Source organism: Emydura macquarii, unplaced genomic scaffold (assembly GCF_026122565.2).
Source record: "Emydura macquarii macquarii isolate MOO-44397 ecotype Brisbane River unplaced genomic scaffold, CSIRO-AGI_Emac_v2 contig_2988, whole genome shotgun sequence".
In the NCBI taxonomy this organism is placed as follows: Eukaryota; Metazoa; Chordata; order Testudines; family Chelidae; genus Emydura; species Emydura macquarii.
In genome coordinates this window covers 5,422,019-5,449,440 of record NW_027133125.1, presented here as the reverse complement: position 1 = coordinate 5,449,440, position 27,422 = coordinate 5,422,019, and the positions used below count along the sequence as shown (strand labels likewise).

Genomic DNA, 27,422 nt, shown 5'->3' with positions numbered 1-27,422 from the left:
AAGCACACCCTCTGCTGGACTTAGTACCTGCAGGGGTCTGGTGTCACCGGCCCTGCAGATGCGCAGGGAACCTCTGCAGCCCCGTAGTCACGGCCCTGCTCGTTCACTTACTGGCAGGAATAGGGCCATCCCCAGGCAGGAGCCATTCGACAATGGGTGGCATGCCCCACGGCTGGGGTCTTGTCCTTCTCCTCGCTCTTCTGTCCAGGGGGCTCTGTGCTGCCCCGCCAGGACCTTCGCCTTCTCCACACGTTGTGCTTGCAGGGGTCTGGTGTCATGGGCCCTGTGGCCACACTGCAGCCCACTGTGAAAATGTAGTAAAATAGATAAAAATCAGAAACTGTTGACATTTACAAAACTGTTGAATTTACAGAGGTACCGACTGAATTCTGTTATAAAGCACGTGGCCTCCTCCCCAGCCAGCCAGCGCTCTTGGTTCCCTGCATCCTGAGGGACTCCCTGGTGAATCTCACACTGCTCTGAGAGTGCTGGGCAATGGAGACCACTGATTGGATGGCCACCCCGCCATCGTTCCCTTCCTGGTAAAATGTCCCATGAGGACATTGCCAATGAGAGGTTCTTCTCGCTCACTGTGGCCGGGACCTTGTCTCCTGCTGTCACTGCTTCGGTTTTCTTGCTGGTTAGGACAGTTGGCCTTCCAGCCAAACTGAGCTCCACCCTTTTCAGGTGGCAAAGATCCAAAATAAACAAACTACTGGCGTGGCCACAAGAATTCAGCAAACAACCTGCGCTCTCATCACGTTCTTTCCTCCCAATGTTTATGTTCCTCCGGAGGGCTGAGGGCTCCCCCAGGACAGGTGTACAAGGTGTTACCATTCAGGGCAACTGCACCTGTACTCCACCTAGAGTCCAGCCAGGGCATCACCTCTCAGGATTCCGGCTCCCCTGGCCGGCACCTCTCTTGGGTGGAGACCCGCGTCTCACTCTCTCCTGACCAGGGTATTTCCAGCTTGCACAGCTCCCTCCCTACACTGAATCCCCCAGCAAGTCAGGATTCCGGCTCCCCTGGCCTGTTCTGTGGAGAGACACGATTTAACTCTCCCGGGTGTCAGTCCAGCATCTTTAACCAGCACAGAATTAACTGACCCTTTCTAGTAAATAAGATCCACCTTAGACCATTGCAGATGCCCGCACCTGCCATAGGAGAAGCTGACGCTGAGCACAGTGCTGGGGGTGATGAAGAAGGCAAGGAATCAGGGTGAGAACAGAGACAGGCTAAATACTAGAGGCTTTGGCCCTGAGTGGTGTAAAGGGGCCTTGGGACAAAGGAGAAGCAGGCCCTTGAAGCTGCAACACATCCCTAATGGCTGTAGGATCAGACTGGAAAGTCTGTCAACATTAGTTACCGCAAAGAGGAATCTGGTGAGTAGTGCTGTTCTGTAACCCACGGACCCAGCAGGCAACCAGTGGCCCCACTCTTAGTGGGTGTCGGGGGACTTAGCTAGTCAGTGTTGCTAAGAATCCCAGGGCACAGAGCAGGATGCAGCAGGTCACTTACTCCACAGGAGGAGGCTGCAGTCCTGCTCCAATAGCAAATACATCGCTTGACAAGGGGGCCTCTCAAAATGCAGCCCTGAATTTATCCCTGTTGCCCTTTCTGTGGCAGGTGGATGTTCCCATCCACATCTTGGAGGGAGATTCGGCTCTGATCACCTTCCAGGGAATTGGCTATGATCCACATATTATGGGAGAAACCGCGCAGTTCAACCAAGTCTTGTCTCCTGCAGTGGCTCCAGGTTCATCCAAACTAACGGTGCCAGGGCAGGTAAGCACCAGGGGTGATATTAGCATGCCCACAGCATCGGAAGTCACACGATAAAGACGGTCATTCCAGAAGTGCCAGTAAAGGTTTGAAATTGGCGGGTGGCCTCTCTTCAAGTGGCTCTGGTTTCAGGGAGAGCTCCTTGGTCTGGTTTTGGAAAAGCCAGATTCCTACCCCGGGTAGCTGTTGTCCTGACAGACTGTTTACTTGCGGTTCCATCTCCACTGGCACCAGAACTAACATGGCTGCTGGGGTGTTGTCATGTGACCCTCCCGGTATTAAAGATTAAAGCTGACTAAATTCACCGATCGTGAGTACAGCAGCTTTTCCTTGGTAATTTATTTGTTAAAAGAAAGCTCCACTTCTTTCATTCCTGGGCGTGGCTTGCACATGTTGTACCAACAGCAGTACGGACCACTTGATCTGGACACAGACAGCAAGGTGGCTACTTAAACGGGGCAACTAACAACTTGTTAATAGTGCAGCGTGTAGTGGGACTTTGTTGCTGGCTGCTTGGCCCAGCTGAGGGCTGGCCTGCCAGAGCCCAGATCCAGCTGTGTAACACGAGTTGAGATGATTCAGTGTGATCACAGTGTGAGCTGTCCTGTCGGTTTAATAAGTCCTGCCTCCATGAGAGGTGGTAACTATGTCAGCGGGAGAAGCTCCACCGGCCACCTTTTCCCCTGTTATACATAGAGAAAGCAATCACTATGCTCTCCTGCCAACCTAGCACTGCCTACCCCAGTGCTTAGGTCGGTACAATTTACGTCACCCGGGGTGTGGATTATTCACACCCCTGAGTGACATAAGTTATATGGAAGTAACCTGTAGCATAGACAAGGTCTTAGTAAGAGCGGAGCAGGCTTCCCGTAAGGAAAATCACACTCATGTAGAAAGCAAAGAGGGCGATTTAAAACGTGCTCTAGAATGCCATGCATATCAGTATCCCTAGGACGTTCTGAAATTTGTAACCTGAAGCAACAGCTCAGTGTACATCTCAACAGTTCAGTGTAATTAGTTAGCGTTTACAGCCCCTTGCGCGTGTCAAATGTGAAGTTTTACTAACAGGCTGAGTTACGAGCCTCTTACCCAGAGCTCGCAGGCGGGTCAGTGGGGATTTTGTCTTGAGTCAGGCCCTTGGGGGGTGTCCCACTGTTACTGAGTGGGGCACGTCAGAACTTGCCCAAAGAGCAGCCGCGCTGATTGGAGACTCTGGCTTGGCTGGGACTCTTGTGCTGCAGTGATGTCTCTTGCCTAACCCAGCTCCAGCACGACCTCCGCAGTGTTGTTACACTGCACAGCCTGGAACCTCCTGCTCCTGGAGGGGATGGCCACCTTGCCGAAAGAGGCAGCGCAGCGGGAGGAGTCACATGCCCTAGTTTGCTAACCCCACCCTGGAAGACAGGCATGGCCCTGGGATCAGACAGTAATTGTCTTGTTGGAACCGGATGTCTAGCATTAAATAAATGATGAGTGCATCTCCACTGTGACCCATTGATTGCTGGACATCATATGGATACAGGGTATAGCTGTGCATGTCTCTGTGGGATGCGCATCCATCTTCTCTGCCTGAAGTTCATGCCTTATTTCTCTTCCTTCAGACAGCCTTCTTATCCCAGCACAGGATTTGCCTTGGGAACATCCCAGTCTACAGCAAGTCCAGCCGGCTCTTCTTTCTCAACAATGCCTCCGAGAGCGAGGCGGTCATCTTTGCCTGGCACATCGGCACATCTAACGCCGGTGAGGTGAGTTCTCCTAGGTCTCAGCCAGTCTGATTCCTTCTCCCTCTTCTGCAGCCACCTTGCCTTTCTCTTCAGTTTCCTTTCAGCTGTGCAGCATTTGTCCATGAAAGGGCCCTGAGGTCTGATTGCATCAGTACAGTGGAGAGCTGGCAGTCTAATGGGTGTGGTATTTGTATTAGGCAGCAGATGGGGGAGCAGAAACCTGAAGGTAATGACGGGGTTTGGGCGAAGACACCAGGGCTCAGAAGAAGATCGTGCCTGGGAGGTCTGGAGACTGGACTTGAGTGGAGTTGTATCAGCGTAGAATTGGAATACTGCAGTAGTGTTTCACACCTCCTGTTGGGAAGCCTGGGTCCCCATCACCTTACCACACCAACGAAATCTGTGGTAGCTCTTTAAATGTGGATCCTGGATCCATCCCAGGTCTAGTGATTTCATGTGGAGAGCAGACCAGGGGAATTCCCGAGGCCCAGTGTTACCCAGCTGGGGAGGAGAGATGTCCTGGGCATAGGTCACTGTAATGAGTCCTCACTGTGTCTTAGATGCTACAGATCATACCGGAGATGGGAGTCGTGCAGCCCGGGGATGGGACCCATTGCATCATCACACTGCAGGCGTCTGGGACCGCATGCTTCTACAACATGGATCTGGTGTGTGAGGTGAGACCTGCCGATTACATTGGCTCAGGGATGTCATCATGTCTCTCTAGTGGCTGCCCCCAGCAACTTAGAGCCTGCTACTGATGACAGAGTTCTCCTTTAGCTCACATGCTGGAGACCCGTTCTGGGTTTGATCCCCACTCATGGCTGAGCTGGGTCTGTATCTGTGCTTTGTCACACGAAGATTAAGTGTGAGAAATGCTTATGTAATGAGTAATTGACTCAGCTGGGGCAGTCACTGAGTTGGGGCACTTGGGAGCAGAGAGTGTGTGATACACCCGTCCTGCTTATACTCGCTGGGGTTCCTGTGAGATGAGATTGCCCTGCTTCTCTGTAGGGCTCCGGGCATATCCTGCAAGGTGCTGGGAGGCCTGGCCAGGGAAAAGGCTCTGGTCCGGTCTAACACAGCGGTTTGAATGCCGACTCGCTGGACTGTTGATGTCATGTATTGTGAGCCAGAGAGAGTCAATCAGACACTGTCCATGGTCGTACGCTGCTGAAGGAAGAAAGTGACCTGGACAGCTCTGTACACCTCTCTTCTGGCCGTGCTCCTTCTAACCTAGGGTTATTTCCATAGGTTTTCATGCAGCAGCCACTGGCTAAGTATGAGAAGGCGCTCCAGGAGTGGGAAGCTGAGAAGGAACGGCAAACTATGGAATTCGTCATCACTGAGAAGGACCTGGTTGCCGAGAGCAATCTGAAGCAACGTGCTCGAGTAAGGAACAATTCCCTGGGAATTCTCAGTTCCCCGAGGGGACAAGGAGCTTCTTTTTGTGTCATTTGTTTTTCCAGCCTCTCAGCTGCAAAGGAGCATCGGGGTTTGAGTGAGGAGCCTTCTCTAAAAATAAACCCGTCTGGGCCGATGGCAGGACGAAGTGCTCCTGTCATTTTCCCAAGCTCACATGGCCAGTTACTCCATGGATATTAAACCCCAAGATGATCTTGGCTCCGAGTCTTTTGCTTCACCCATAAGAACATCTCAGTCCCTCCTGCTACGTGTGTAACGCTGGAGAAGGGCTGGCGTATGGGGCAGCCTTGTAAGGAAATCAGAATGGTCATTGTCTAGCAAACTCTGAATTTGCTAAAGATCATCCGAAATTTGGAAGGGAATATCTGCTCAGAGCCTGGTGAAAAGCAAAACCAGAGGCCCTGGAAACGGACTAACTCGGGATCAGATTGCTCTGATGTGGCTGGGAGGGGGTAAAGCAGAGCTTGGTTCTGCTTTATCCTTCCTTCACTCTGGTTTTCCTTCCTCCGCTTAGAGCTCATCAGACTCCTCTGCAGAAGGAAAACTCACTAAGCTGCCCGCTGTGATCAGAAAGTACAAGGTAAGACCGGGCTCCAGCCCCCAAAGAGGAATGAGACCAGCGGGTAAAAGGGCTAGGCAGATACTGGAGCGTGCAGGACGAGGAGGCTGGAGGAGCTGGGAGCACAGAGCCGGCAGGACTCTTGGCCGGGGAGACTGGACTGTTAAGTTGAGAGGAGGCGTCTGTACCTAGAAGAATTAGGCTGTTTGGCCGTGTCTGTCGGCTGGTAGCTGTACAGAAGAGGTGGGTTAAATTGGAGCTGAACATACACTGCTGGCTGGAGACGAGATGCTGTTGGGTGAAAGGTCTGGAACCGTGGACAGAGGATTCTGCCTGCCAGACGCAGTCCACATGTTCATCATTGACTGCGTGGCAGGGGGCGTTTCGGAAGGTGAGCAGGTCCATGGAGGGGCTGTATTATAAGGGGCGGTGAGATGAAGTGTGTGACCTGTTGGAGAGCGTCTCAGGGCTGAAGGCGAGTTCCAGGAGCAAGGGCTGTAGGACGGACGGACTGAAGGTGGCTGTGTGCATCTGGCATTGTGAGTCTCTTGCTGCCTGGGGCAGTTCGAGGAGTTTCTGGGGGCGAGTGTGAGGTGGCTGAGCTGGGGACAGTCACCGTACGTTAGACTGGAATCGAAGGGGGCTGGTTGGGAAAGGGAGGTGACTGAGACGGGAGGAACAGTGTAGGTTGAAGCTATAGGCTTTTAGGTCTAGTCCCTGATTGGAACCTGTGAGATCTGCTAGCGCTGACCTGCCTCCCCCGTGTGAAATGAGTTGGGAGGTCCCAGCTAGTTCCTGGAAGATGGGTGTCCACAACAGAAGTGTCCCTTTGCCAGCAGAGAAGCCAAGGAGTGACCACAGAGACCGAATTGGGTCTGTTTTCACTGCAGAGTTGACATGAATTCTGACCCGGGTGTTGCCGCTAACCCCTCCCATCCATACACAAAACCCTCTCACCTGAGTCTGATGGTGCTGTGAACTAGAGATAGCTGGCATGACTGGGCTTAGAGGCTTTCACTTGGGCTTGTGAGTGAAGATGCAGGCTAAATCATGCGAGTGCTGATAGTCTTCCAGCGCCTTCCCACAATTACCCCACATGCCGAGATGAACAGGCAAGCTCTCCCTCCGTTCGCTGGGAAAGAATCAGAGCGACTCAGCTTAGTGTAGCACAAAGACCTATGGAGCTGCCCCCAGAGGTCCAGGCGACACACGGGGGATGCAGTGACTGGGGCAGGGCTTTGGAGTCTGGCTGCTCACCCCTGTGCTAGACTAACCAGGGCACTCAGACCTGGGCACCGATCACCCGGGCTAACACCACGGCAAGGGGAGCTCTCTCTGGGGCAGGCTGAGGCACTGTCTCGGGCAGTGTAAGGAGGAAGCTGGCCCTGCTGCTAACGCTGTTGTGAGGCTGGATAGAGGGCTAAGTCTTCATTTCATCTTCTTCGGCCTCTGTGTTTTGGTGCTTCCTCCTTCTTTGATTATCGTGTGGCTCATAATCTGAGATCTGGGATCCATACCCGCTTCTGGGTACTTCCTGCACCAGTGCAGAGTGTTGGAGGAGAAGTTCGTGCCAGCAGTAGGCTCAATAAATGGCTAATTTTTCTTCCTCCCCAACAGACTCTACCTCCCATTAAAAACCTCCATGTCCCCAATCCACCCGTCTCCCGCAGTCAGAGGAGGCACCTGACGGACAAAGAAGCCAGCGGACTGTGGGCCAAACCAGAGCCTCCCAAGTCCTACCTGCTACACCTCGGCATGACAGCCAGGTCCCATTCCATGGACGACTTCCTGAGCAACTTCTGCTCCGAACTCCCCAAGCACTTCCTCTGCCAGTAAGAGAACACAAGGCTGTTGTTTGGATTTACATCTCCCCCTGAGCCAGAGCCCATGTACGCCGTCTCCACCCTAGCACTAGAAACATGGCAGCTGTTTCACAATGCACAGCAACTGCATGGGGACTTTTCTCCTTGAGCTGCAGGGGAATTTAGGGAGGCTGAATCCAGCGATCTGAGTTGAGATCTGGCTGGGAGAACAGGTTTGACACCTGGCTCGTGTATGCCCCTGTGCTCTGGCTGTCCCTTCACCTGGCATCCATGTGGCACCTTGTCTTCCCTTCTGCTGGCTGCTGCCTCCACCCCAGCTCAGAACCCACCACCTCTTTCCTCCCCTCGCTCGGGAAAAATTATCCTCTGCTCTGTACGCGCAGGGCTCTGACTCTGGTGGGGCCCAGCTCGCTGGCAGCAGCTCTGATCCCTCCGCACCTAGTTGTCTAGTCTGGAGCAGAGCCAGGGCCGAGCTCACGGCTCCCCCATCGACGTGCACGCACTGTAACCCCCAGAGCGCACTGACGCTGGCCTGGGGAGGCTCCTTGACACCTCACTGACACCGATGTAAATCAGGAGCAGCTGCTCGCAAGGGGCAAATCGGGCCCTTGGGATGAGGGCGATTGAGGGCTTCAATCACTGCTCCCTCGTGTGCTGCCAGCACATATCCCCTCTCTTCTCTCCTGCTGACGCCTTCCCTTAGGCTTCTGCGTGCACAGATAACTCGCGTCGGCTGGTGCGCGAGGCTGCTGTTTGGAATCGGGGAGGGGGAGGGCAGGGCCCTTGCCATGCTGCTGAGAGCCAAGTTCAGTGGTGTACTGTGGGTCTCTGGCGCCCAGGGGCCAATGCTTGCATTTGCGCCCCTCCCACCCGTCAGCGGCAGCGGGGGCAGCGCTCACGGGGGTGTCTGTGGGCCCGTTTCCCGCACTCCTCCCTCCCTGCTGTGGGGGCGGCGGGTGCTGCTGGAAGGGGGAGTGACAGGGGCAGATGCCCCCAGTCCGCGCAGCAGCGAGGGAGGGGAGGGCCTGACGGGTTCTGGTCCCTGCGGTTCCCTCGTTGCACCCAGCGTGGGGGTGGAGGGGCTGGGAGGACGCTTGCTCCCCCACAGCAGGAGTCCTCAGCTGCTGGCAGGCCTGAGCTGGGGTCGGCAGGGCCGCTGGGCCCTGGCCGCCCGCGATAGCCGGGGGTGGCTTCTTCGAGGAGGGCCTGACCAGTGCCCGGGGGAATCCCCCCCGCCCTCCCCTCAGTATGTCCCTGGCCAGGTCTCAGACTGACTGCAGTTTATTGGCATCAGTAAATCCCTTTGGATCCGGCCATTGCACACCCTTCTTACAGCGTTTGTCACCCGAGGCGGGAGCTGCTTGTCTCTGCAGTGCCTGCATGTGGCACGGGGTTCTCTTTCATCCATTCTCTCACCCACGGGTGCCCCTCTGCTCCACGCCCGCACTTACATGCCCTCCCTTGCTGCGCCTTTGCTTCTAGCTGTTTGCCAGCTCTGCCGGCCCACTGCTCTACTGCCTCACCCCTCCAATGGATCCTGCAGGGCCCAGGAGAGGGAGGGGCCGTATTGCATCTTCTGGTCTTTTCCAAAGCCCCTGTTATGGTTTTCAGAGCTGTGATTCTCTCTGCACAGAGCAAGTTTTGGTGCAGGGCGAGTAAGCCAGGTGCCCCCTCCAACTCCTCGTGATGAGCGTGGATGATTCCAACTCTAATGACCTGATCACCTCCTGGTTCCCCGCAGGACCCCTGCTGCGTTCCAGGCACTGTACCTGGTCTCTAAGGACCCTCTGCTTTTTCTTCTCATTTTCCAGTCATCTCAAGCAGAGGGTGGTAGAAAGCCAGGCTCTGGACAGCAGGAAAGACAAGGGAGGTGTCAGGATTGACCCCGTTCTTCTGGCGCTGGCTAGCTCTTCCGAACAGGAGATGCAGGTGGTGACCGACACGCTGACTGCTGTGATCAGGTACAGACTCTTCTCCCGTTTCGTAGTCAGTGTCCCTCCAGCTGAAATGGGGACGGAGGAGGGATAGGCCCGGTTCTCTGCTCCGTTCCACGAGAGGGAAGTCAGTGCTGTTCTGTTGTGCCTGGCTGGTGGAATGGGGAATCGGGCCCAGTGAAAGGCAGGGACACCGGAGCCCTACCCTGGAGATTGTGCATAGCCGGCCATGCTAAGCCAGGAGCACGATGGCTGAATAGAGGACATGGGCATCTCTCCCTCACGTGCCTGGCCAGCTGCTGGGGAGACAGCTGTAATAAATATCAGTGCAGCTCCTTCTCCTTCGTGTCTCCCAGCTGCCTGCTGGCTTCTGGAATTGTCTTGTGTCCTGGCTTCAGATGCTGTGCCAATCTCCCTGCCAGGGCCTTTGCAACACACACAGCAGAGGGCTGCGAGATCCCACTGGAGGATGTTTCATGAAGACTGTCTTGCTGTACGAGCTCTGGGTATAGGCATTCAGGGATCGATGCCATCTTCCTGGCTCAGCCCGTCCTGGGGCTAGCAAGGGGCCAACCTGGTCACTGACACAAGTGAGAGCAGCCTGAGGGCTTCTCTAACTTACGCTGACTTGCAGTGATCCCTAGAGGTCATTACACGGGCAAGGACATGGACCCCATGGCATAGAGTTATAATTCAGAATGATCTGGACAAACGGGAGAATTGGTCTGAGGCAAATAGGATGAAATTCAATAAGGACAAATGCGAAGTGCTCCACTTAGGAAGGGACAATCGGTTGCACATGTACACAATGGGCAGTGACTGCCGAGGAAGGAGAACTGTGGAAAGGGATCTGGGGTCAGAGTGGATCACAAGCTAAATCTGAGTCAGCAGTGTAATGCTGCTGCAAAAAACACGAACATGATTCTGGGCTGTGTTAGCAGGAGTGTTGTAAGCAAGACACAAGTAGTAATTCTATCGCTCTGCTCTGCGCTGATTAGGCCTCAACTGGAGTCTTGTGTCCAGTTCTGGGCGCCACATTTCAGGAAGGATGTGGACAAATTGGAGAAAGTCCAGAGCAACAAACATGATGAAAGGTCTAGAAAACACGAGCTCTGAGGCAAGACTGACAGACCTGGGTTTGTTTAGCCTGGAGCAGAGCCGACTGAGAGGGGACGTGATAACAGCTTTCAAGTACATCAAAGGTTGTTACAAGGAGGAGGGAGAAAAATTGTTCTTCTTGGCCTCTGAGGACAGGACACGAAGCAATGGGCTGAAACTGCAGGAAGGGAGGTTTAGGTTGGACATCAGGAGAAACTTCCTGACTGTCAGGGTGGTTAATCACTGCAATAAATGGCCTAGGGCGGTTGTGGAATCTCCATCACTGGAGATGTTTAAGAGCAGCTTAGACAAACACCTGTCAGGAGTGGTCTAGATATTACTTGGTCCTGCCCTGAGTGCAGGGGACTGGACTAGACGACCTCGCCAGGTCCCTGCCAGCCCTACGGTTCTATGATTCTACTTACGTCAGAGGTCACCACGGCCTGTTGTTTCTGATCCCTTTGTTACTTTCCCTCCCATCTCAGAGGCTTGTTGGAGGACACCCAGTTCCACCAGGCAGTGAGCAGAAGCTTGGCTGAGCCCATGCCTTATTTCCACCAGTTCTGGTCTGAAGAGTCAGCAAAGCTCCAGGGCAGGAAGCAGCGCCTGGGTAGCTCCTCCAGAGTGTTTCCTTCCCCGGGCGCTTGTGCTAAGGACAAGCCGGGAGAGGAGGAGGAGGAGGAGAGGAAGGAAGAATGTGAGATGAGGCCGGTCACCTCTGCCAAGGCCGCTGGGAGGGAGCCTCTGGACAGCTGGTGTGACGTCCTTCACCAGGAACAGCTAAGGGAGCAGAAGGAGAAGATCACCAGGTGAGGAGGGGCCCTGGCTGGTGTGACGCAGACCGGACACCCATGGGAGCACACAGCCTGGCATGGGTGTCACCTTTGGACAGGAATCTGTCTCCCTTCCAGTGGGCTATCCATGCGCTACGTGTGGCCTGTGGGCTAAAGCCACCCCCTGAGTTCTACCACGCAGCCGCTGGCCACTTCCTCTTTCGGATGGAGGCAGGTGCGGCCCATGCAGACTACAAGTCCCAGCATGCAGTGCTCCTGACCCCAGCGCAAGAGCAGCTGTGGACAAATGGATTTTGTGCAAATGCGGGAGGGTTTTCAGCTGGGGCGGTTTGGAGGCTCCTGCCTATCAGATCCTGATTCAGGCACCGTCTGTGCTGAGAGGGCGGCCGGGCTACTGCAGGGGAAGGGCATTTCTCCACTGTGTTCCCCACTCTCTCTGTGGCTGGCCCTGGCACCTCAGCAGCAGCCTGTGCGCAGAAGCACCTGCTGGAGCCCTGTGTCCCCCCGGGGAATCCCAGCTGCCCTCGCTGTAGAGGTGCCTCCATTGACAGCCCTCTCCTGGAGCACTAAACAGCCCCTGCCTGCGCCTCTTGTCTCTCTAGGCTGCTTGCGTTCAGGAACCTGGTGGAGCTGATGCTGGAGAACACACTCCAGAACATAATGGTGGAGGCCAGCCGTGGCGAAGTGGTTCTGACGGCCCGTCCCAGGGTGATCGCCCTGCCCCCCTCCTCTGCCCAAAGGTAAGGGGAGGGGATGCCTTGCAGAGGCATCTCTGTGCTGCAGGGAACCTCAGGCTGCAGATTACCTCCACCCCTGACAACAGGACTTCTCTGTCGTCCCGTCTGCCCGCGGCTCACGCTCTGCGTGTGGACAGGGGAGGTTGCCCCCGAAATGCTTCCTCACAACTGGTGACCTCGCAGCCTTTCCAAGGCAGGAGACTGCCACCACAACCCCACTGCAGGGTCCACGACTGAGTCCCTTGGCACCTACAGTGCACGCGTGGCCCCGTTTAATAGTTTGCTCCCTCAGGGGTTTGCGAGAGGAGGAGGGTGACTTGCAGGAAGCCCTGAGGAAAGTCTGCAGGCCGGATGCTGCCAGGTCCAACGGGAATCTCTTTTCTTTCAGAGGCGTCAGCCCAACCACGTCTGGCCAGCCAGCATCGCTGTCGTGCACGGCAGGGCCTGGGCCCAGCCTCCCCAGGGAAGGCAAGGAAACTGAGGGTTGCCCTCAGATTGTCCTGTCCCCCTAGATGGCTGGCGTGACTCGGAACCGCTACCCACTCAAGGCCGGTTCAGTGCTCAGTCTGCACTCTGAGGACGGCAGCGGCCATAGTGCTTACTGGGACCCGCACAGCAGCAGGCTAACTGGGACCAGGTCTTCTCCCCGGCCGGCCAGGTCAGAGCAGAGGGAGCCCTGCAGCCGGAGGTGGGTGGTTGCATCCGAGCGAATTCAGCCACCCGGCAGTGAGTGTGGAGGGCATCCCGTCTGCGGCGAGCTGGGCATTTCGAGTGAGGCTCTGCCCGGGAGGAGAAGTTGTTTTTGAACCACCAGCCTGGGGGTTTGAACACTCCTGCGTATCGCTAACGAGGAGCTCCCTCTCTCCCTGCGCCTTGTTGCGGTTCAAGCTCGTTCTCCGCAGCGACGGCCCGAGCCCAGGTCCTTTTGCTGCTGCCAGGCCCAACGTCCGTGAAACTGGGACAGCTCCGCTCCCAACGGCCCCCCGCTGCGCAGCGACCGGGTTGGCTGCACCCAAATAAAATGGCCTGTGCGGCCCTGCTCTTCTCCATACGAGTGTGTGCTGTGGCTGAGGTGTCCTGACTGAGCTCCCGCCACAGCCGAGCGTCCCCCTCCCGGCCCAGGCATCCTGCCTCGGTGAATGTGGCCCCCGGCCCCTGCAACGCCCGCTCATGCTGCTCCCATGCGGGGCGGGGGGATGGGGACCCACGGGGACTGTGCATGGCCTGGCTGTGTCTCCCCCTCAGCACCCCTGGCCTGGCAGGCAGAACAGGGCCGAGACACGGGTGTCAGAGGAAAGAAAGAGGCTTCGCCCTAAACAGGCTGGGTTAGCAGTAGCCGATAGGTGGCACCCTTGTCATTAGCAAAGGCACCACATGGTGCAGCCAGGACCTCTTCTGCTTCCAGGCTTCCCGGGCTCTGGGGAGGGGCAGAGTGGGGGAGGCCAGTCTCTCAGCAGAGCATGGCTGAGCTGGGGTGGGCCCCTCCCCTCCTGCCAGCCCCTGCACGGGGTAAAACGAGGGGTGCACGATGCAGCCATAGAGCCTCTCACCTCTGCCATTTTTTTCCGTGGCTGTGAGCCAGGCCAGCCGTCGTGTGCCTAGCACGCAGGGCAGTGCGGGCTGGCACCACCTTCCTGAGCTAGCAGCCTGCCCAGGGCTGGCACTGCATGTTCCTCTGCATGCGGGTCCTGTTGTACTGACCCGATACACCCGGTGCATGGGGAGTGAGGGAGGGGCGCGTGGCCGCAGCTGCCTGGGGTATGGGCGGGTGCGTTACCCAGCTGAGCCCAGCACACAGCTGTGCGCTGGAGGTGCGTGTTTGCAAATGTCTCCAAGCCGCAGGGCTGGTTTGTTCCTGTTGTCAGAGAGACAGCGAGGTCCCATCTGGCTGCTCCAGAGCTCAGCCCCGTTGCCGGGGGACGGCGGGGGGGCCTCCAGCTGGAGTCTGGCTCCTTCTCCTCCTCCGAGCTGGGGCTCCAGTTCTCCCACCCAGGGCCTTCTGCTCTCCTCTCCCCCTGGCCGAGAGCACTGCGTGAGGTGCCCCCTCCTTCCAGCCCAGCTCTTTGCAGCAGGACGCTGGCTGCTGTCTGGGGCTGGGCAGAGCCTGTGATCCGTGGCTGCCTGGCCGGTGACCCTGCTCCAGTCCGGTGTGTAATGCTTGGCACAGCGTGGGTAGGATCCTGGCACATCCTGCAAGTTCAGCCTGGTTCAATGGGAGCCGCTCTCCCCTCAGTGTCAGCACTGGCCCCAAGCCCCAGGGCGATTTTGGTCCAGGGCTCGCTGTCCTGCAGGGAGCCGGGTGGGGGCGCTGCCCCCCTCCCCACCTCTCTGAGTCAGTGCTGACCCCAGTGTCCCAGGGCTGCTGGAGGGAGCCGTCTTTGAATGGGGTGTGAAATGGACAGGCCGATGCCAGGCTCGCGCCAAGAATGGGGGTGCGCCCAGTACCCAGGCTGTCCCGTCAGCTGCATTCTTTACTTCCTGTCACAAACTCCCCTTTCCCAAGCGTCTCAGAAATTCTGCTTCCGGGCTGCCCAGCTGCGGCACTGGGGCAGCGTGGGGCGAAGGCGTGCTGGGGGCATCGGAGCGCTTGTCAGTGGGGACGGATCCTGGGCCCTGCGGGGTTGAAAGCACCATCCTCTGTTAGCTCAGCTAAAGGGCCAGCTACATTAGCTGGCAGCTGCGTAGACAGTTACCCTCTTGGGGCAGGTCTCTGGCCTGTTACTCAGGGGACCAGAGCAGACGATCACAATGGTCCCTTCTGGCCTGGGAATCTATGACTCGTAAGCCAAGCAGCCCTAGAAGGGGAAAGGCCCGCACAGTCTCTACGCAGCATGGACCCCCATTTGCTGCTCTTAGCTCCCTGGTGGCGAGCCCTTCCTCTGGCCGGTAGAATGGCCAAAAAGCAAGACTTGCCCTTTGTCGGAGATGCTCCGAGACCGGTGCTGAGAGCCGTGGAAGTATTTAGACGGTAGGTGGGAGAGCTAAAGCCAAGAGGGCTACCCCTGGACCGACAGACCCAGGCCATCCTGTTCACAGGGTTCTTTTGGCCAGTTTCTTCCCAGGTGCATCCCAATTCTGCCTGTCCCATAAAGGAAAGATCTGTAGAGGTGGCAGGACGGTCTTCAGTCTGCGCTGTGCTGTGCTCTTCAAGTACAGCGATGGGGCAAATTCAACAGGGAGAAATGGCATGAAGATGGCCCGTCCCACCAGCAGCATGACCCCAAGCTCCATCCCCTCTCTGGGCTTGGCCCATTTCTCCACAGCGTTCTCTGCCCTTGGTCGTGACTCACTCCTAGATCTGTGAAACCAGCACGGGATCTGTTCCCCTCTTCTGTCTCTGTCCTGAAATCTGCATCACCCGGGCCAAGACGGACCTGTGCGCCCCCACGGGTGTGATCCCAGCAGAGCTCGATGGGGGACAGAAGCAGGGAGGAGGTGGAAAAGCTGAGAGAGGCACACCGGGCTAGTGATTGGAGCCTGGGACCAAGGCCAAGCAGGCTTGCCTTCTCGTGCGACGGCCCCTGTGGTCTGGGCTGAGTGGCTCTGGGTCTCCGCTGGCGGCAGGAGACACGAGTTAGTGTTGGGAAAGTGCTAAGCGTTATTATGCGTTAATGGCGTGACACTGGAAAGCAAACAGGCCGTGCTGGTAGCGATGCACGGGCAGCCACGGTCCGTTGTTAGCAGCGCCATCGTGGATTCTGCCTGCGACGGTCTAGAGAAACGTTACTTAACGTTTCGCTGTGGGGCCAGTTTTCATCTCCCCCCCCCTGCAAACCCTGGTCACCATAGTTACTGCTGCCCGGCCGTGGGGTGGGAGGGGAATGTGCATACACTTTAAACACGTCTACCAACGGTCCAAGAGAGCTTTGAGAATCTACACAGCTAACGGATCAACCTTTTCCCCTCACCCTCCTCCCAGTAAGGCTGATCTGATGGGGCACACACAGGGTGGGGTGGGGGGGGGTGGGGAGGGCGCAGGACTCCTGGGTTCTCTTCCCAGCGCTTCTGCTCGCTTGCCATGGGATCTTGGGCAAGCGACTTCATCTCGTTTATCCCATTTGGACCATGGGCGGCATTGAAACTTGCTCATCCGTGGCGGAGAGACGGAATTCACCCAGAGCTGGGATGTGCGGCGAGGTCCTGAGATGGAGGGTGCAGTAGATACGCCCAGCACCCGTTTCAGGATGCCAGGGTGCTGCTGTTTTGGGATCCAGCGTCTTGAGAAGCCCCAGGGACTGAGGGAAACAGGTCACTGGAAATCTGCTTCCTCCGGCCCCTGGGAGAAAACTTGTGTCCATGGCCCTGATGTCTTATGAGCAATCCCCCCTTACACCTGCCATGGTCCAGGCCTGAATCCTGGCCGCCCAGCACCCGGAGCTGTGTAATTCCCAGCCCCTCAGGGGTGATGCATGCTCAGACCCCTGCCTTGGCCTGGTGCGTGTTTTGTGGTCTGGTCCCTGGGGGCTGGGATGCTGGATGTTTTCCAGGAGGCAATCGACATATCCAGAGGGAGAAACGACTGAAGTCTGTTGAGCAGGAGCAGGGTCAGGGCGCGCTCCCCCGAGGGGCAGCTACAATGAGATGCTCTCCTCATGGTGCTGGCTATCAGCAGAGATCAGTCGCCATGGATTTAATACAATATGCACACCCGGCCTTTTCTTCTCCGGCGCCTGCGCGCCAGCCTGGTCCCCGCTTCTGGTGAGAGCCTGAGGGGGGAGAACAGACGGGATCCTGACTCGTTAAAACATTTAACACCAGGTGAATCACTCCATTGTCTGGGAGATAATGAGATGAGAACAAAACAGCACCTGGGAGCGGCGGTGAGTGCCGGGTGCCGCAAGGTTCTGCTGCCCCACCATGACTCGGGGAGACAGAGACCAGCGGCGCTCCGCCGTTTTGCCAGCACAGGGCCTGGGCTGCAGGGTCCTCTTGTATGGCAGAAAGATGGGGAGAACCTCAGCCCGAGAGAGAGTCCCCTCCGTCGGTTAACGGCACGCTGTTCTAACGAACGGGTCCTCTCCCCTTGGGTGCGGCGAGTCCCCTTGGTCCAAAATGTACAATTCATAATTATTAGTATGGGGGCACCTAGAGTCCCTAACACAGATCAGGGCTCCAGCACTCCGGATGCCATATAGACCCCGACGCAGGTCAGGGCCCCAGCGCGCCGGGTGCTGTACAGATCGTGACACAGATCAGGGCCCCAGTGCGTCAGGTGCTGTACAGACCCCGACGCAGATCAGGGCCCCAGTGCACCAGGTGCTGCACAGACCCCGACGCAGGTCAGGGCCCCAGTGCACCAGGTGCTGCACAGACCCCGACACAGATCAGGGCCCCAGCATGCCGGGTGCTGTTCAGACCCCGACACAGATCAGGGCCCCAGCACGCCAGGTGCTGCACCAACACTGCATGCTCTCCCAAGGAGCTCGCAGTGTAAATAGACAAAACAGACAAAGGGTGGGAGGGGAAGAGAGATGAAGTGAATTTCCCAAGGTCACGCACAGGACGGTGGCGAAGCCAGATGCCACCCATTAGGCCAGACAGGGATTGTTACGGGGGGCTGGATTGTTCCTTGCTATGGCCAGGCCAGGCCAGTGGGAAGTGGAAGCCCTTCCCCTGATGTCTGCGTCGTGGACCTTGTCTGAGGTGGGCTGGGGACGGGGGTGTCTCAGTCTGGTTCCTATGGGGGCAAGGGCCTGCATCGCAAACCCGCCCTCCCTTGGGTGGTCTGGGGGAAGCTTGTCCTGCCGCTGTGCGGATAAACCGTGGAGTCAGGCTCCAGCGTGGTCTGTCTGGGAGAACGGGCCAGAGGCAGCCGAAGCGTCGGTTCAGGTCTCCGGGCTGTGGAAGGAGCTGGTCCGTTCCATGGCCGTCGGGCGCAGAGCCGGGCGCAGAGCGGGGCCTGGGCTGCCCTCCTTCCCCCGGCTTTCACCCTGGAGTCTCTCCCTCGACGGTGCCGGGGTCCCGCCAGCTTTGCACGGCCTAGTTCAGAGTCCAAGCAGGTCCAGGGGGATCCTGCGGGCACCTTATGGGCGGTGAGGTCCGGAGCGTTTCTAGCTGCGCGAGTCGCTGTATCTCGGACCCGTGCGAGTGGCGGCTGCTGGGACTGGAGAAGTGGCAGCTTACAACCCCAGCGTTCACGTACCCCAGGGGTTCCTGGCAGGGGAGTCTGGCTGTGGTGCTGAGTGTCTACACTGCTGTGAAACCGGCCCCGCTCCTGGGTCTGAACTGGACGGGGTGGGCGGGGCGGTGGCTGGGGGGGGGCAGGAGACCCTCGGGAAGGCGTTTGGCTTGGCACCGCTCGGCATTTTGGTTAAAAACACAGAACACGGCCCACCTGAAATGGATTTAAAAGGGCGTGTCTCCTACTATCAGTGCGAACAGGGGCTCCTCATCCAACGGGCCTGTTCCGGGGGGGTCCTTCCGGGATCGGGTCTTGGCCCTGCAATATTTAACAGCGTTGTCGGCGAGCTGGGAGGAAACACAAAAGCCTCCCTGATCAAGTTTGCAGGTGGCGCAGAAATGGGGGGCGTGGGAACCAGTGAAGCGGACAGGTCACGGGGACAGTGCGGCCTGCCTGGCTCGGTCAGCCGGGCACAGGCTAACAAGGCGCATCTTGATACGGCTGAACGGAAACGCAGACGTCTGGGGACAAAGCGCATAGGCCAGGCCCTATGCCCTGCCTGTGGGGCGCTCTGATTCCCCCGGCTTTCCCAGGCCCACCCACGCCTGAATCCTTGGCCCCCGAGTTCTGCCCAGACCCTGCCAGAGCCCACCCAGCAGGGAACCAGTTACCCTCGCCCCTTTCCCTCCCTCCGTGCTGCCTTTTCATTTGCAAGGATGCAGGTTGCCTCTAGATTCGGCTGCTTTCTGCACCCCCACTGCTCGGCCCCCTCTTCCTTCCCTCCGCCCCGCCCCGCCCCGCCCCGCCCCACGGCTGCAAAGTGAGCCAGGCAGGTGGGTGGAAAAGTGACAGCTGGTGTTGTTCCAGTGCAGGTTAATGAGTGTCTCCTCCTCTGCCCCCCTCCCCCTGCTCCCTCGCTCTTTTTTTTTTAACCCAGCACCCAGGCTCCTGGCTCCTGTCAGCCCGGCAGGCTCCCACTAACGAAGCAGCCCTGGGGAGTTTGCAGAGCGACCTGCTCTGGCTCCGATGGAGGTGGGCTAATCACCTCCCCTGCCCAGCCTGCCTCCTCCGGGTCAATATTTGCACTGAGCAAACACAGAGCCTGTGACAGGTGTGCCGGGAGAAGCTCTCCATTGACAACCCAGCCCTCTCCCCTGCCTCTGCTCAGCCACAGCTCCCCGGCCCCCCTCGCTCACTGGGAAGCCAGCGCTATTTTTATCAGGGCTATAAAAGCCCCATCGAGCTGCCGGCGCCCTCATTTTCTGCTCAGGAGCCAGCTGGAGAAGGTGAGCGACTCACCTGGCAGCTGCCAACGTGTCACCGGAACCAGGTGAGACGCCCTCAGCCCCGCTGCCTTCGGGGCCCCGGGGGCGGCAGCTGGGAGCAGGCGGTCGGGGCCGCCCTCAGCCCAGACGGAGGCGAGGGGTCGGAGCTCAGGGCTCCGGGGGGCTGGACCCCAACCGGCGGCTTGTGAGGGAAGCTCTGGAATGCCGGAACCTTTCCCTTTGGTACCCCAGGGACTCCCCCCGGAGAGCGGAGAGAAGGGGGCTCGGCTCTGCAGGGGTCAGGGACCCACCCGCTTTGCCCGCTTCAGCTTCTCGCTCGCTCGCTCTCCTGGCTTTCCCCGGCCTCGCTTCCTTCCTTTCTCTGCCCCTCTCTCCCCTGGTTTTTAATTTCCCTGCTGCCCTGCCCCGCAGCCGTTTAACTCCCCGTCCCCCGGCTCTCTTTGTTCCCCCAGGCTGCAGGCGTTGAGCAGGTGCCTTCCAGACTTTCCCCCGGGGTCAACCACTTCCAAGCCCAGGGCAGCGGCAGCTGCAGAATCCCTGCTTCTGCACCAGATCCAAGGGGCTGGACGAGGAGCCTGCCCCAGCCCAGGCCGTGTGGGCCAGAGACGGGCACCTGCGGCCTGAACCCGGAGCAGCCTCTGCACTTGCCTGGCGTCGAGCCCCACGTGCAAGACCTGACGTGAACGTTTTGTTCGTTCGGCTCGCGTTAGGCAGGTCCAGCCTGTCGGCAATTGTGCAGCACGCCTGTGACACACGCAGTGCCCGTGCGACACCCACCCCTGGTGTGCATGCGACACGCAGCCTCCGGGGCTTGCAAATCGTGCAGCACACACCAGTGGCTCGTGGCCCACACGGGTCAGGGAACTTACACACACGTCAGATGAGATACACGCAATGTACACACACGTTGTGCGCCCGCCACGCAGCGTGCACACATCCAGCCTGCGTGACACACACACACACACACACAGGGGCGAAGGAGCCCAGGGTGTTCCCGGCAGCTGCTCTGGGGAGCCTGAAGGGAGGGAAGGGGGATGGCAGCTGTACCCCGCTGCCTCCCTGTCCATTCAGAGCCAGCCAGCTGGAGCGCCCTGGCCCTGCCGCAGGCACTGGCTCAGCGTGGGTGGCGCTTGCCTCTACTTCGCCCAATGCCCCCGGCAGGTCTCAGTGTCGCACTGGGTTCAGAGGTCAGTTAGCAGCCGCCGGGCGCCAGCCGGGCGGGGAGGGCGAGCCGGGCAGCGGTAGGGGGACGGGGAGGGTCACAGCTCTCAGTGTGTCCCAGCTGCTGCCTTGTGCCCTGTGCCAGCGCAGGCCCCTTACGGCTCCACCTGCCAGGTCGCTGTGCACCTGGGGCGCCTGGCCGCCCAGGCCGGGTCCAAACCTTTGCTCCTGGTAACGGCCCCGCTCGCTCCCCGTGCACAGTGAGACCCTGGGTCTCGCCCGTCCCCGCCTGTGAGTGACTGCAGCAGCGGGACGGGCTGGGTGCCCCAGGGAGCCCCTATGGCCAGGTCAACACCCCAGACCTGTACTGGTATCGGTCCGTCGCTCCGGGCGCCGGAGACACACTGAGCTGACCCCCATGCAGCCAGCGCTGCGTGGACAGGAGGCCTTCGGAGGGGACGAGCTACGCGGCGGGGGGCGCTCCCCAGTCGCTCACTGAAGTGTCACAGCTGCACGGCCGTGGCGCTGTACGTGCGGCGAGCCCTGACCCACAGCGCGGGCCGTGGCTGGCTGAGCTTCCCGGCACCCCCCTGCCCTTCCCCAGAGGGCATGTAGCTCTGTGGCCCGTTCTGGCCCCGGCCTCTTTTCTGAGCCGGCCGGCCATGGGGGCGTGGGTGAATTCACCCCTTGGTCTCCCGGGGGCTGGAGCTAAGACCCTCCTGTTGCACCTCCCCAGGGAGCTGTGCTGGGGTTGCTGGCTCGGAGCTGGAAGGCTCCATAGCCTGTTTGCCCCGGAGCCAGGCGGAGCCCCTGGGCCTCCCTGGGGACGTAGCGGGGAGAACCCCCGGCGTGTGGACTGCGTGCGTGCTGGAAGGAGCCCGACCCCCCCCAGCACTAGAGGCCAAGCTCAAGGAAGGGGCGCGGGGCGCTGGGCACACGGCGGCTTCGAAATCAGCCTTGTGACAACTGCCGAACGGCCCAGCGCACTGGCTAACCCGCCCGTGCAATGAGGGAGGGGACGGACCCGGAGCCGGCCACAAACCTCCCCCCTGCCCCCCAGAGCCCAGCCCTGGGCGATATCAGCCACCCCCCTTCGGGGGCTTTTCTCGCCCACGAGACAAGCCTGGGCATAGCTGGTGCCTCGGTGGAGCCGGTCGGGTTCTAGCCCCGCCACCTGCCTAGGACAGGCCAGCAGCGAATGGGTCCTCCAGCATCTCCCCTAGTCCATGGGGTGAGGGTGGGGGGACCCCGTGGGCCTGCGTGAGGAGAGGTGACCAGCAGGGCTGGCCTGGGACAGAGGGGGGCCGGGAGGTCCGGGGCGGGGAGGCTGGGTTTCTCCCTGCTCCCTTGTGGCTGCTCAGCCAGCTGGCTCCATCTATGGGCTCTGAGCAAGGCAGGGACTGTCTGTCATTATCTGCCCAGCACTACGGGCCCCGATCCCTGCCTGGGGCCCCTCGGTGCTACTGATAATAACACCCCTCCTCACCCGGGAGACAGGCCTCCGACTCAGCCTCTGCCCACCCCACAGGGCATGTTACAAGGCAATGCCTTTCCAGTGGCCCTGTTAACCTGTGGAACTGGCTGCAGTGGGGGGTGAGAAGATTCAGCCATTTCACAGGCATAGGAGCAGCATCTGCCTGAGATGGGCTCACACGCGCCCAGTGGGCAGCAGCGTCCACAGCAAAGGCCGAGGGGAGCCCCCGAGTCTGGTGGAGACGGGCTGCGCTGGCAGGTCCTCGGCTTAGCCAAAGCGGCCTCTGATGGGGCAAGTTCTCCTGGAAAGGTTGGCACCCTCACGTCTCCCTTTATGCCCCTCTTCCCCCTGGCACCGCCCTCTGTGTGCCAGCCTGGGTCCCTCCCTCCAGCACTCTGCCCTGCCTGGCTTGACCAACACCGGGTAATGCCTTGGCTATTGAATGTGATTTTAAGGAGCTGTTAGAGGGGCACCTTCACCTCTGCTGGTCTTTTCTGGCTCAGCTTCCTAGGGCCCCTGTGGCCAGCACTGCTGGGAGCCCACCGCAGAATGGGGACGGACCGGGGCGGAGGGTGAAAGGAGGAATCCAACCTGTGACACGCTGTGCCTCAAAGCAGCACCCTGCAACCCCCATATTCACCTTGCACATATAATTCTGACATCTTCCATACAACACGTGCCAAGTCAGGTGTCTAGGAAAGGTCACGCCCTGCTGAAATGTGCTGTTCTGCCAAAATATGGCTCTGGCTAGTGGGTATGGCGTTATGAGCCGTCGCTGTATAGTTGTTAGAGAAACTCGCTGTCAGGCTGAGCCTCTCTGCTACCAGGGCGATGGTCTCCACCGAGAAGGATGTCAAGTGATGGTTATCCAGCAGGGGAGTTGTAACTGTGATCAGGGGAGGTACAACCCAATGACCATTGTGTGAGCACCACGCACTGGAGATTGCTCCACTCAGGTGACTCAGCAAAGCCCACCAGCAGATCTGGGCTAGCGTCTTCCGGGCCCATGGGAAGGATACACAATAAGGGACACTGGCATCATGCATGGGTCTTTCTCCTTCCCCACCCACGCTGGAAGCAGCAAGCACGCTGGAAGACAAAGACATGAGCCAGGCTTGAAGGCGAAGCCTGTATATGGAGAACTGTAACATCCAGTGGGGTGAGAAAACGGCTTGGTCTAGACACAGCCTAGTGTTGTAAGGTTTAAGATTTAGGTTGTGTGTTTATTTTCTTTGGTACCTGTCTTTGATCCGCTACGCCTACCACTTAGACTCACTGACAGCTATCTTGCTGTAGTTAATAAATCTGGTTTATATTTAATCGGAAATGGTGTGTTTCGGCTGAAACGTTTGGAAAAACCTCAGCTCAGTTAACAAAGGCTTGTGCGTGTGTCCTCTTCCTGTGGAGGGAGGGGCTGGCCAGGTAATAAACCTGTGCTGGGCAGGCGTCTGAGCAGGGTAAGCAGATACAGGTCTGGGGGGTACGGCTGGGGAGCTGGCTGGCGCCTTTCTCGGTGTGATTTGGGAGTGGCTCTGGGAGAAGCACGCACGCGCTCTAGCTGAGCGTGGGGCTCCCCGTGCTGTTGGGCTGGGTGATGATAGCGCCTGGAGGGATTCGCTGCTTGTCGCTAGCAAGGCATCGTGAGAGAGTCCGGGCTGGAGCGTTAAGGGGGCACAGCGGGCCCACCGTTCCAGATCGCACCCCAGGAAATCCCATCACACAACCCCCGCAGGGGCTGGAGTGGCTTAGCCTGGGGTAGGGGGTCAGACGGGGGCTGATTCACGGCTGCGTCATGCTGCGCCAGTGATGCAACCAGCCAGAGCCCGGCACCTGCAACTCCAACCCCGGGGCGCGGTGCCAGCCCCAACCTGCCCTTTTCTGACTTATTGGGCTGAGGCCATGCTGCATGGGGGGGCCTTTTTCCTCCGCACCTGACCCTGCAGCTATCTGACAGCGGGATGCAGCTGAATGGGTGTCAGATGGCTCGTGGGGGACGCTGTCTGAGATGCACATAATGTGGCTGTGAATGGGCTCTCTGACCCCCTGGAGCACTGTGAGGGGCCGCTCGATGTCAGCGCCGGGGCCGTAGGGTGGCCATCGGTTAAGCAGGAGATAGCAGCACCGTAACTGCCCATGGACGGGACTCTGCGTCTTGGAAGTTAAGGCCAAAAGGGACTGTTTGTAACCTCTTTCTCTACCGGCTGCGCTTTCCTCTGGGGACTGGTCTGCCTGGGGAAATCGAGCAGAGTAGCTGTTCCGGATTAGAGCGTCCGCAGGGGGAGCGATGCCGGGAGAGCTACAGACCAGTTGCCCCCGTGGCCGAGCCCTGGGTCTCCCTCTGTTTGGGTGGGTGGCTGTGAAATCGTTTGGATTCCGGCCCCATTTTTCCTTTTCCTTTCGTAGTAAAAGTCTGACAAAAAACCCTGCAAGAAACACAGCACAGAACAAAAGCCCAGCCCGGCCCCAGCCAGCCAGAGAACTCTGAGAGTAGCATTGAGCAAAGCCAGGTGCCCCGGGCTGGAGCTGACACACGGTCTGTCTGCGGGGAGAGAGCCCCACACGCTGTGGATATCTCAGCAGCCACGTAAATCACAACACTCTGCCCCGCCGCCTCTCATCCCTCCGGGATCGTTTTGTGCTAACGCGCTCGGAGCTGGGCAGGACTTTGTCCCATTGGAAGCCCTCAGGACTTTGCTCCTAAATCACTTGAGTGCTTCGGAAAACCTGCCTGTTGTTAGGTGCATTACGGTGAGCCCGAACGGTGCCAGCAGAGATCCGCAGCGATTCACCCCAGGGCACAGAGAGACAGTGGCAGAGCCAGGCCCAGGAGGCAGGCGAGAGGGCCATTAATATTTTAGCTGCCGTTTGGCGGCTCAGAGCAGCTGCGGGCTCCTCCTCCGGCCACCCAGGCTCTTGTGAGGCTGAGCAAAAGGCAGAGCCGTTGGAGGCTGCTGTGTGCTGGGGGCTACCCGCTGGCTTCGCGGGGGTCCTGGGGGATCTGCCGTGCGGCTGGTTGGTCTTGTTACCGCTTCGGCCCAAGCGGCTCCCCGATAGCGGGGGCCTTCTGTAAGGCAGCGACATCGACGCTATGGGTCAGGGCCGCTCTTTGGTGCAGGCGTGTTTATTCCCAAAGGCCCTACTTCCCCAACCCCACAGAAAGAGAAATCCCCAGGTCTGCCGACGGGCCCAGTGCCCAAGAATCCGCCTCTCCTCTTACCCCCAGAGCGTGAGCAGGACCGTCCCCGTGCTTACGTCTGTGTGGCACCGGGCTCAGCGGGGCCATGGGCGCCAGGCGCCCCCACAGTACCACTAAGAGTACACCAGCCACACTTGTTTCACGACCCCCTCCATCCCTCACCCATGTGTGGGTCTAGAAATGAGCCAGCCGAAGAACATAAGAACGGCCACAATGGTCCACCTCGCCCCGTATCTCGTCTTCCGGCGCCAGGGAAAAAACGGAACAGGGCAATTTTGAATGACCTGTCCCTGGTCGTCCAGTCCCGGCTTCTGGCTGTCAGAGGCTTAGGGACACCCAGAGTGTGAGGTTGCATCCCTGAGCGTCTTAGCTAACAGCCATAGAATCGTAGGGCTGGAAGGGCCCTTGAGTGCTCATCTGATCCAGTCCCCTGCACTTCTGGCAGGAGTAAGTATTATCCAGACCATCCCTGACAGGTGTTTGTCTAACCGTCCTGACCTGGCTGCTTGGAGAATTGAGCCCTTCTTGTCTCCAGCTTTTATTAGCTGTGCCGGGGACTGGGTGCTGTGCTGGGGACTGGGTGCTGCTCCTCCAAGCGCCCATCAACCCGATGAGCAGAACTCACTCTGCTGGCACATCCAGCCTCAGGCGCCTGCAGGATTGACGAAGATCAGTTGCTTCAGGCTGTGATGCTGGCAGGCCAGGTGCCAGCCCTTGCCACGGTTCCCGTGTCTCAATTGAACAGTGAATACAGATAAATCCATGGCTGGGACCCGGCTGGTGCCCCTGTGTTAGTGCTGTTAAAAACAGGTACTAGGGTCATAAGAACATGGCGAGTGTTTAGACATTATTGAATGCCGGTAAGTGGCTGCCGGCTTTAATCTCAGGTATAACATCTGGCTCCCCGGTGGTCCGGTAACAGCTGAGCATTTGTTACGAGCCTCTGTGGCTGTGTAATAGATCTCCAGCCAGGAGAGACGTTAACCAGTGTGAAGGACGGACTATTGTGGGACGATAAAGAGGACAAAAGATGTGGGTTGTTTTGTGTCCCTCCCCCCACCCCAAAGCTGAGTCATGCAAGTCGCTTCCTTCCATCAACTGAGCGTGCAGCACTGAGCGCAAGGGAGGCCGGGAATAAAAACTCCCAAGAAGAAGGTACCGTGGCACTGGGCTGCTTGGACTCTGGAGCACAAGGGTTTCTAGGCTTCAGCAAGAGAAGCCCAGCGCGCAGCCTGGGTGAGCCTTGCATGACGTAGAGCATTTGCCTATCCTAGACATGCCTGCTTCTGTTTGAAAGGTAAGATGGCAACACATTTGTGTGTCTATGGCGTCTGCTTTCCCCTTGTAAATAAATCTCTGGTTTCCCTTCCCGGTTGAAGAAAGCTGTAGATAGTTTATCACTAGCGTCTTTGCTGCGAGATCTAAAGTGCAGCTGACCTGGGGTCAGTGCCGGGGCCTGGGCGTGACCTGAACATCGCTGTGATTCGTGGCGTGCGGGAGCAGCTGGCACCAAGGTTTGGCGAGACAGATCGGGGCGCCCCAGGGGACGGTCAGTGACTCGCCGGTGAGGCGGTGATGGCGCGGCAGGAGTTCACACTTGATGACTGGTTGGTGAGGGCTACGGAGGTATAACACGGAGCACAGCCACGTGGGATGTGCGCCCTGGGGCTGGTACCGATGCTCTGAGTCACTGCGGGGCAGCCGGACACTGACATCCCCCCACCTTTCCCGCAGTGGCCCCTCCCCCAGCGTCCCCCCACAATTTGGGGCCATGAGCCATTGGCCAGCCAGGGACTTTCCCAGCCAGAGCCAGGGCGGGAGCCAGCCCTCAGTGCAGGCTCTGGTCTGGCCCCGAACCTGAGCCCAGCCTGGGGTGAAGGCAGGGCTGGGCGTGGTGGGGCTACAGACACAGAGAGGGAGCTTCATGCCCTGGCCTGTGTCTATTGTGTCCTCCCGCCTGGGGGCCGCGGGCAGGATTTGCATGTGCTTTGCATCCGCAGGTGGGGTCCTGGTGGGGGGGGGGGGATTTGCATGGCCGGGGGCGAGAGTTTGTGAGAGCTGGATGGGGGCATTTGCATCAGGGCGTGTGAGAGAGTCTGTGACGGGCCCGTTGCCGGGGCGTGCGGGTGCGACTGTGTCTTCCCAGAGGGGTGGGGCGGGGAATCGCTGTGACTGGCCCAGCTTCTGCTGGCGGGGGGGGCCGGCTTCACCGAGCTCTTCTCTGGATCTCTGCGCCCAAGCTGGGCCCCCCCCCAAGTCAGGCCAATCAAAGGTTTTCCCTCCCCCACCCCTCTGGCTAATATCCTG

At 58.8% G+C, this 27,422-nt stretch overlaps 1 protein-coding gene across 1 annotated transcript in view; it reads left to right on the top strand.

The window, feature by feature from the left end:
* The window catches only part of CFAP65 (cilia and flagella associated protein 65), a 47,821-nt gene extending 33,469 nt beyond the window's left edge, over window positions 1–14,352 (top strand). The window contains exons 23-32 of the mRNA XM_067570052.1: window positions 1,628–1,786; window positions 3,385–3,528; window positions 4,068–4,184; window positions 4,762–4,899; window positions 5,447–5,512; window positions 7,109–7,323; window positions 9,126–9,275; window positions 10,832–11,155; window positions 11,743–11,880; window positions 12,266–14,352. Of these exons, the coding sequence (XP_067426153.1) occupies window positions 1,628–1,786; window positions 3,385–3,528; window positions 4,068–4,184; window positions 4,762–4,899; window positions 5,447–5,512; window positions 7,109–7,323; window positions 9,126–9,275; window positions 10,832–11,155; window positions 11,743–11,880; window positions 12,266–12,389 (1,575 nt within the window). The 3' untranslated portion in view covers window positions 12,390–14,352. The remainder of the gene's footprint in view (window positions 1–1,627; window positions 1,787–3,384; window positions 3,529–4,067; window positions 4,185–4,761; window positions 4,900–5,446; window positions 5,513–7,108; window positions 7,324–9,125; window positions 9,276–10,831; window positions 11,156–11,742; window positions 11,881–12,265) is intronic.
* The last annotated feature ends 13,070 nt before the right edge of the window (window positions 14,353–27,422 follow it).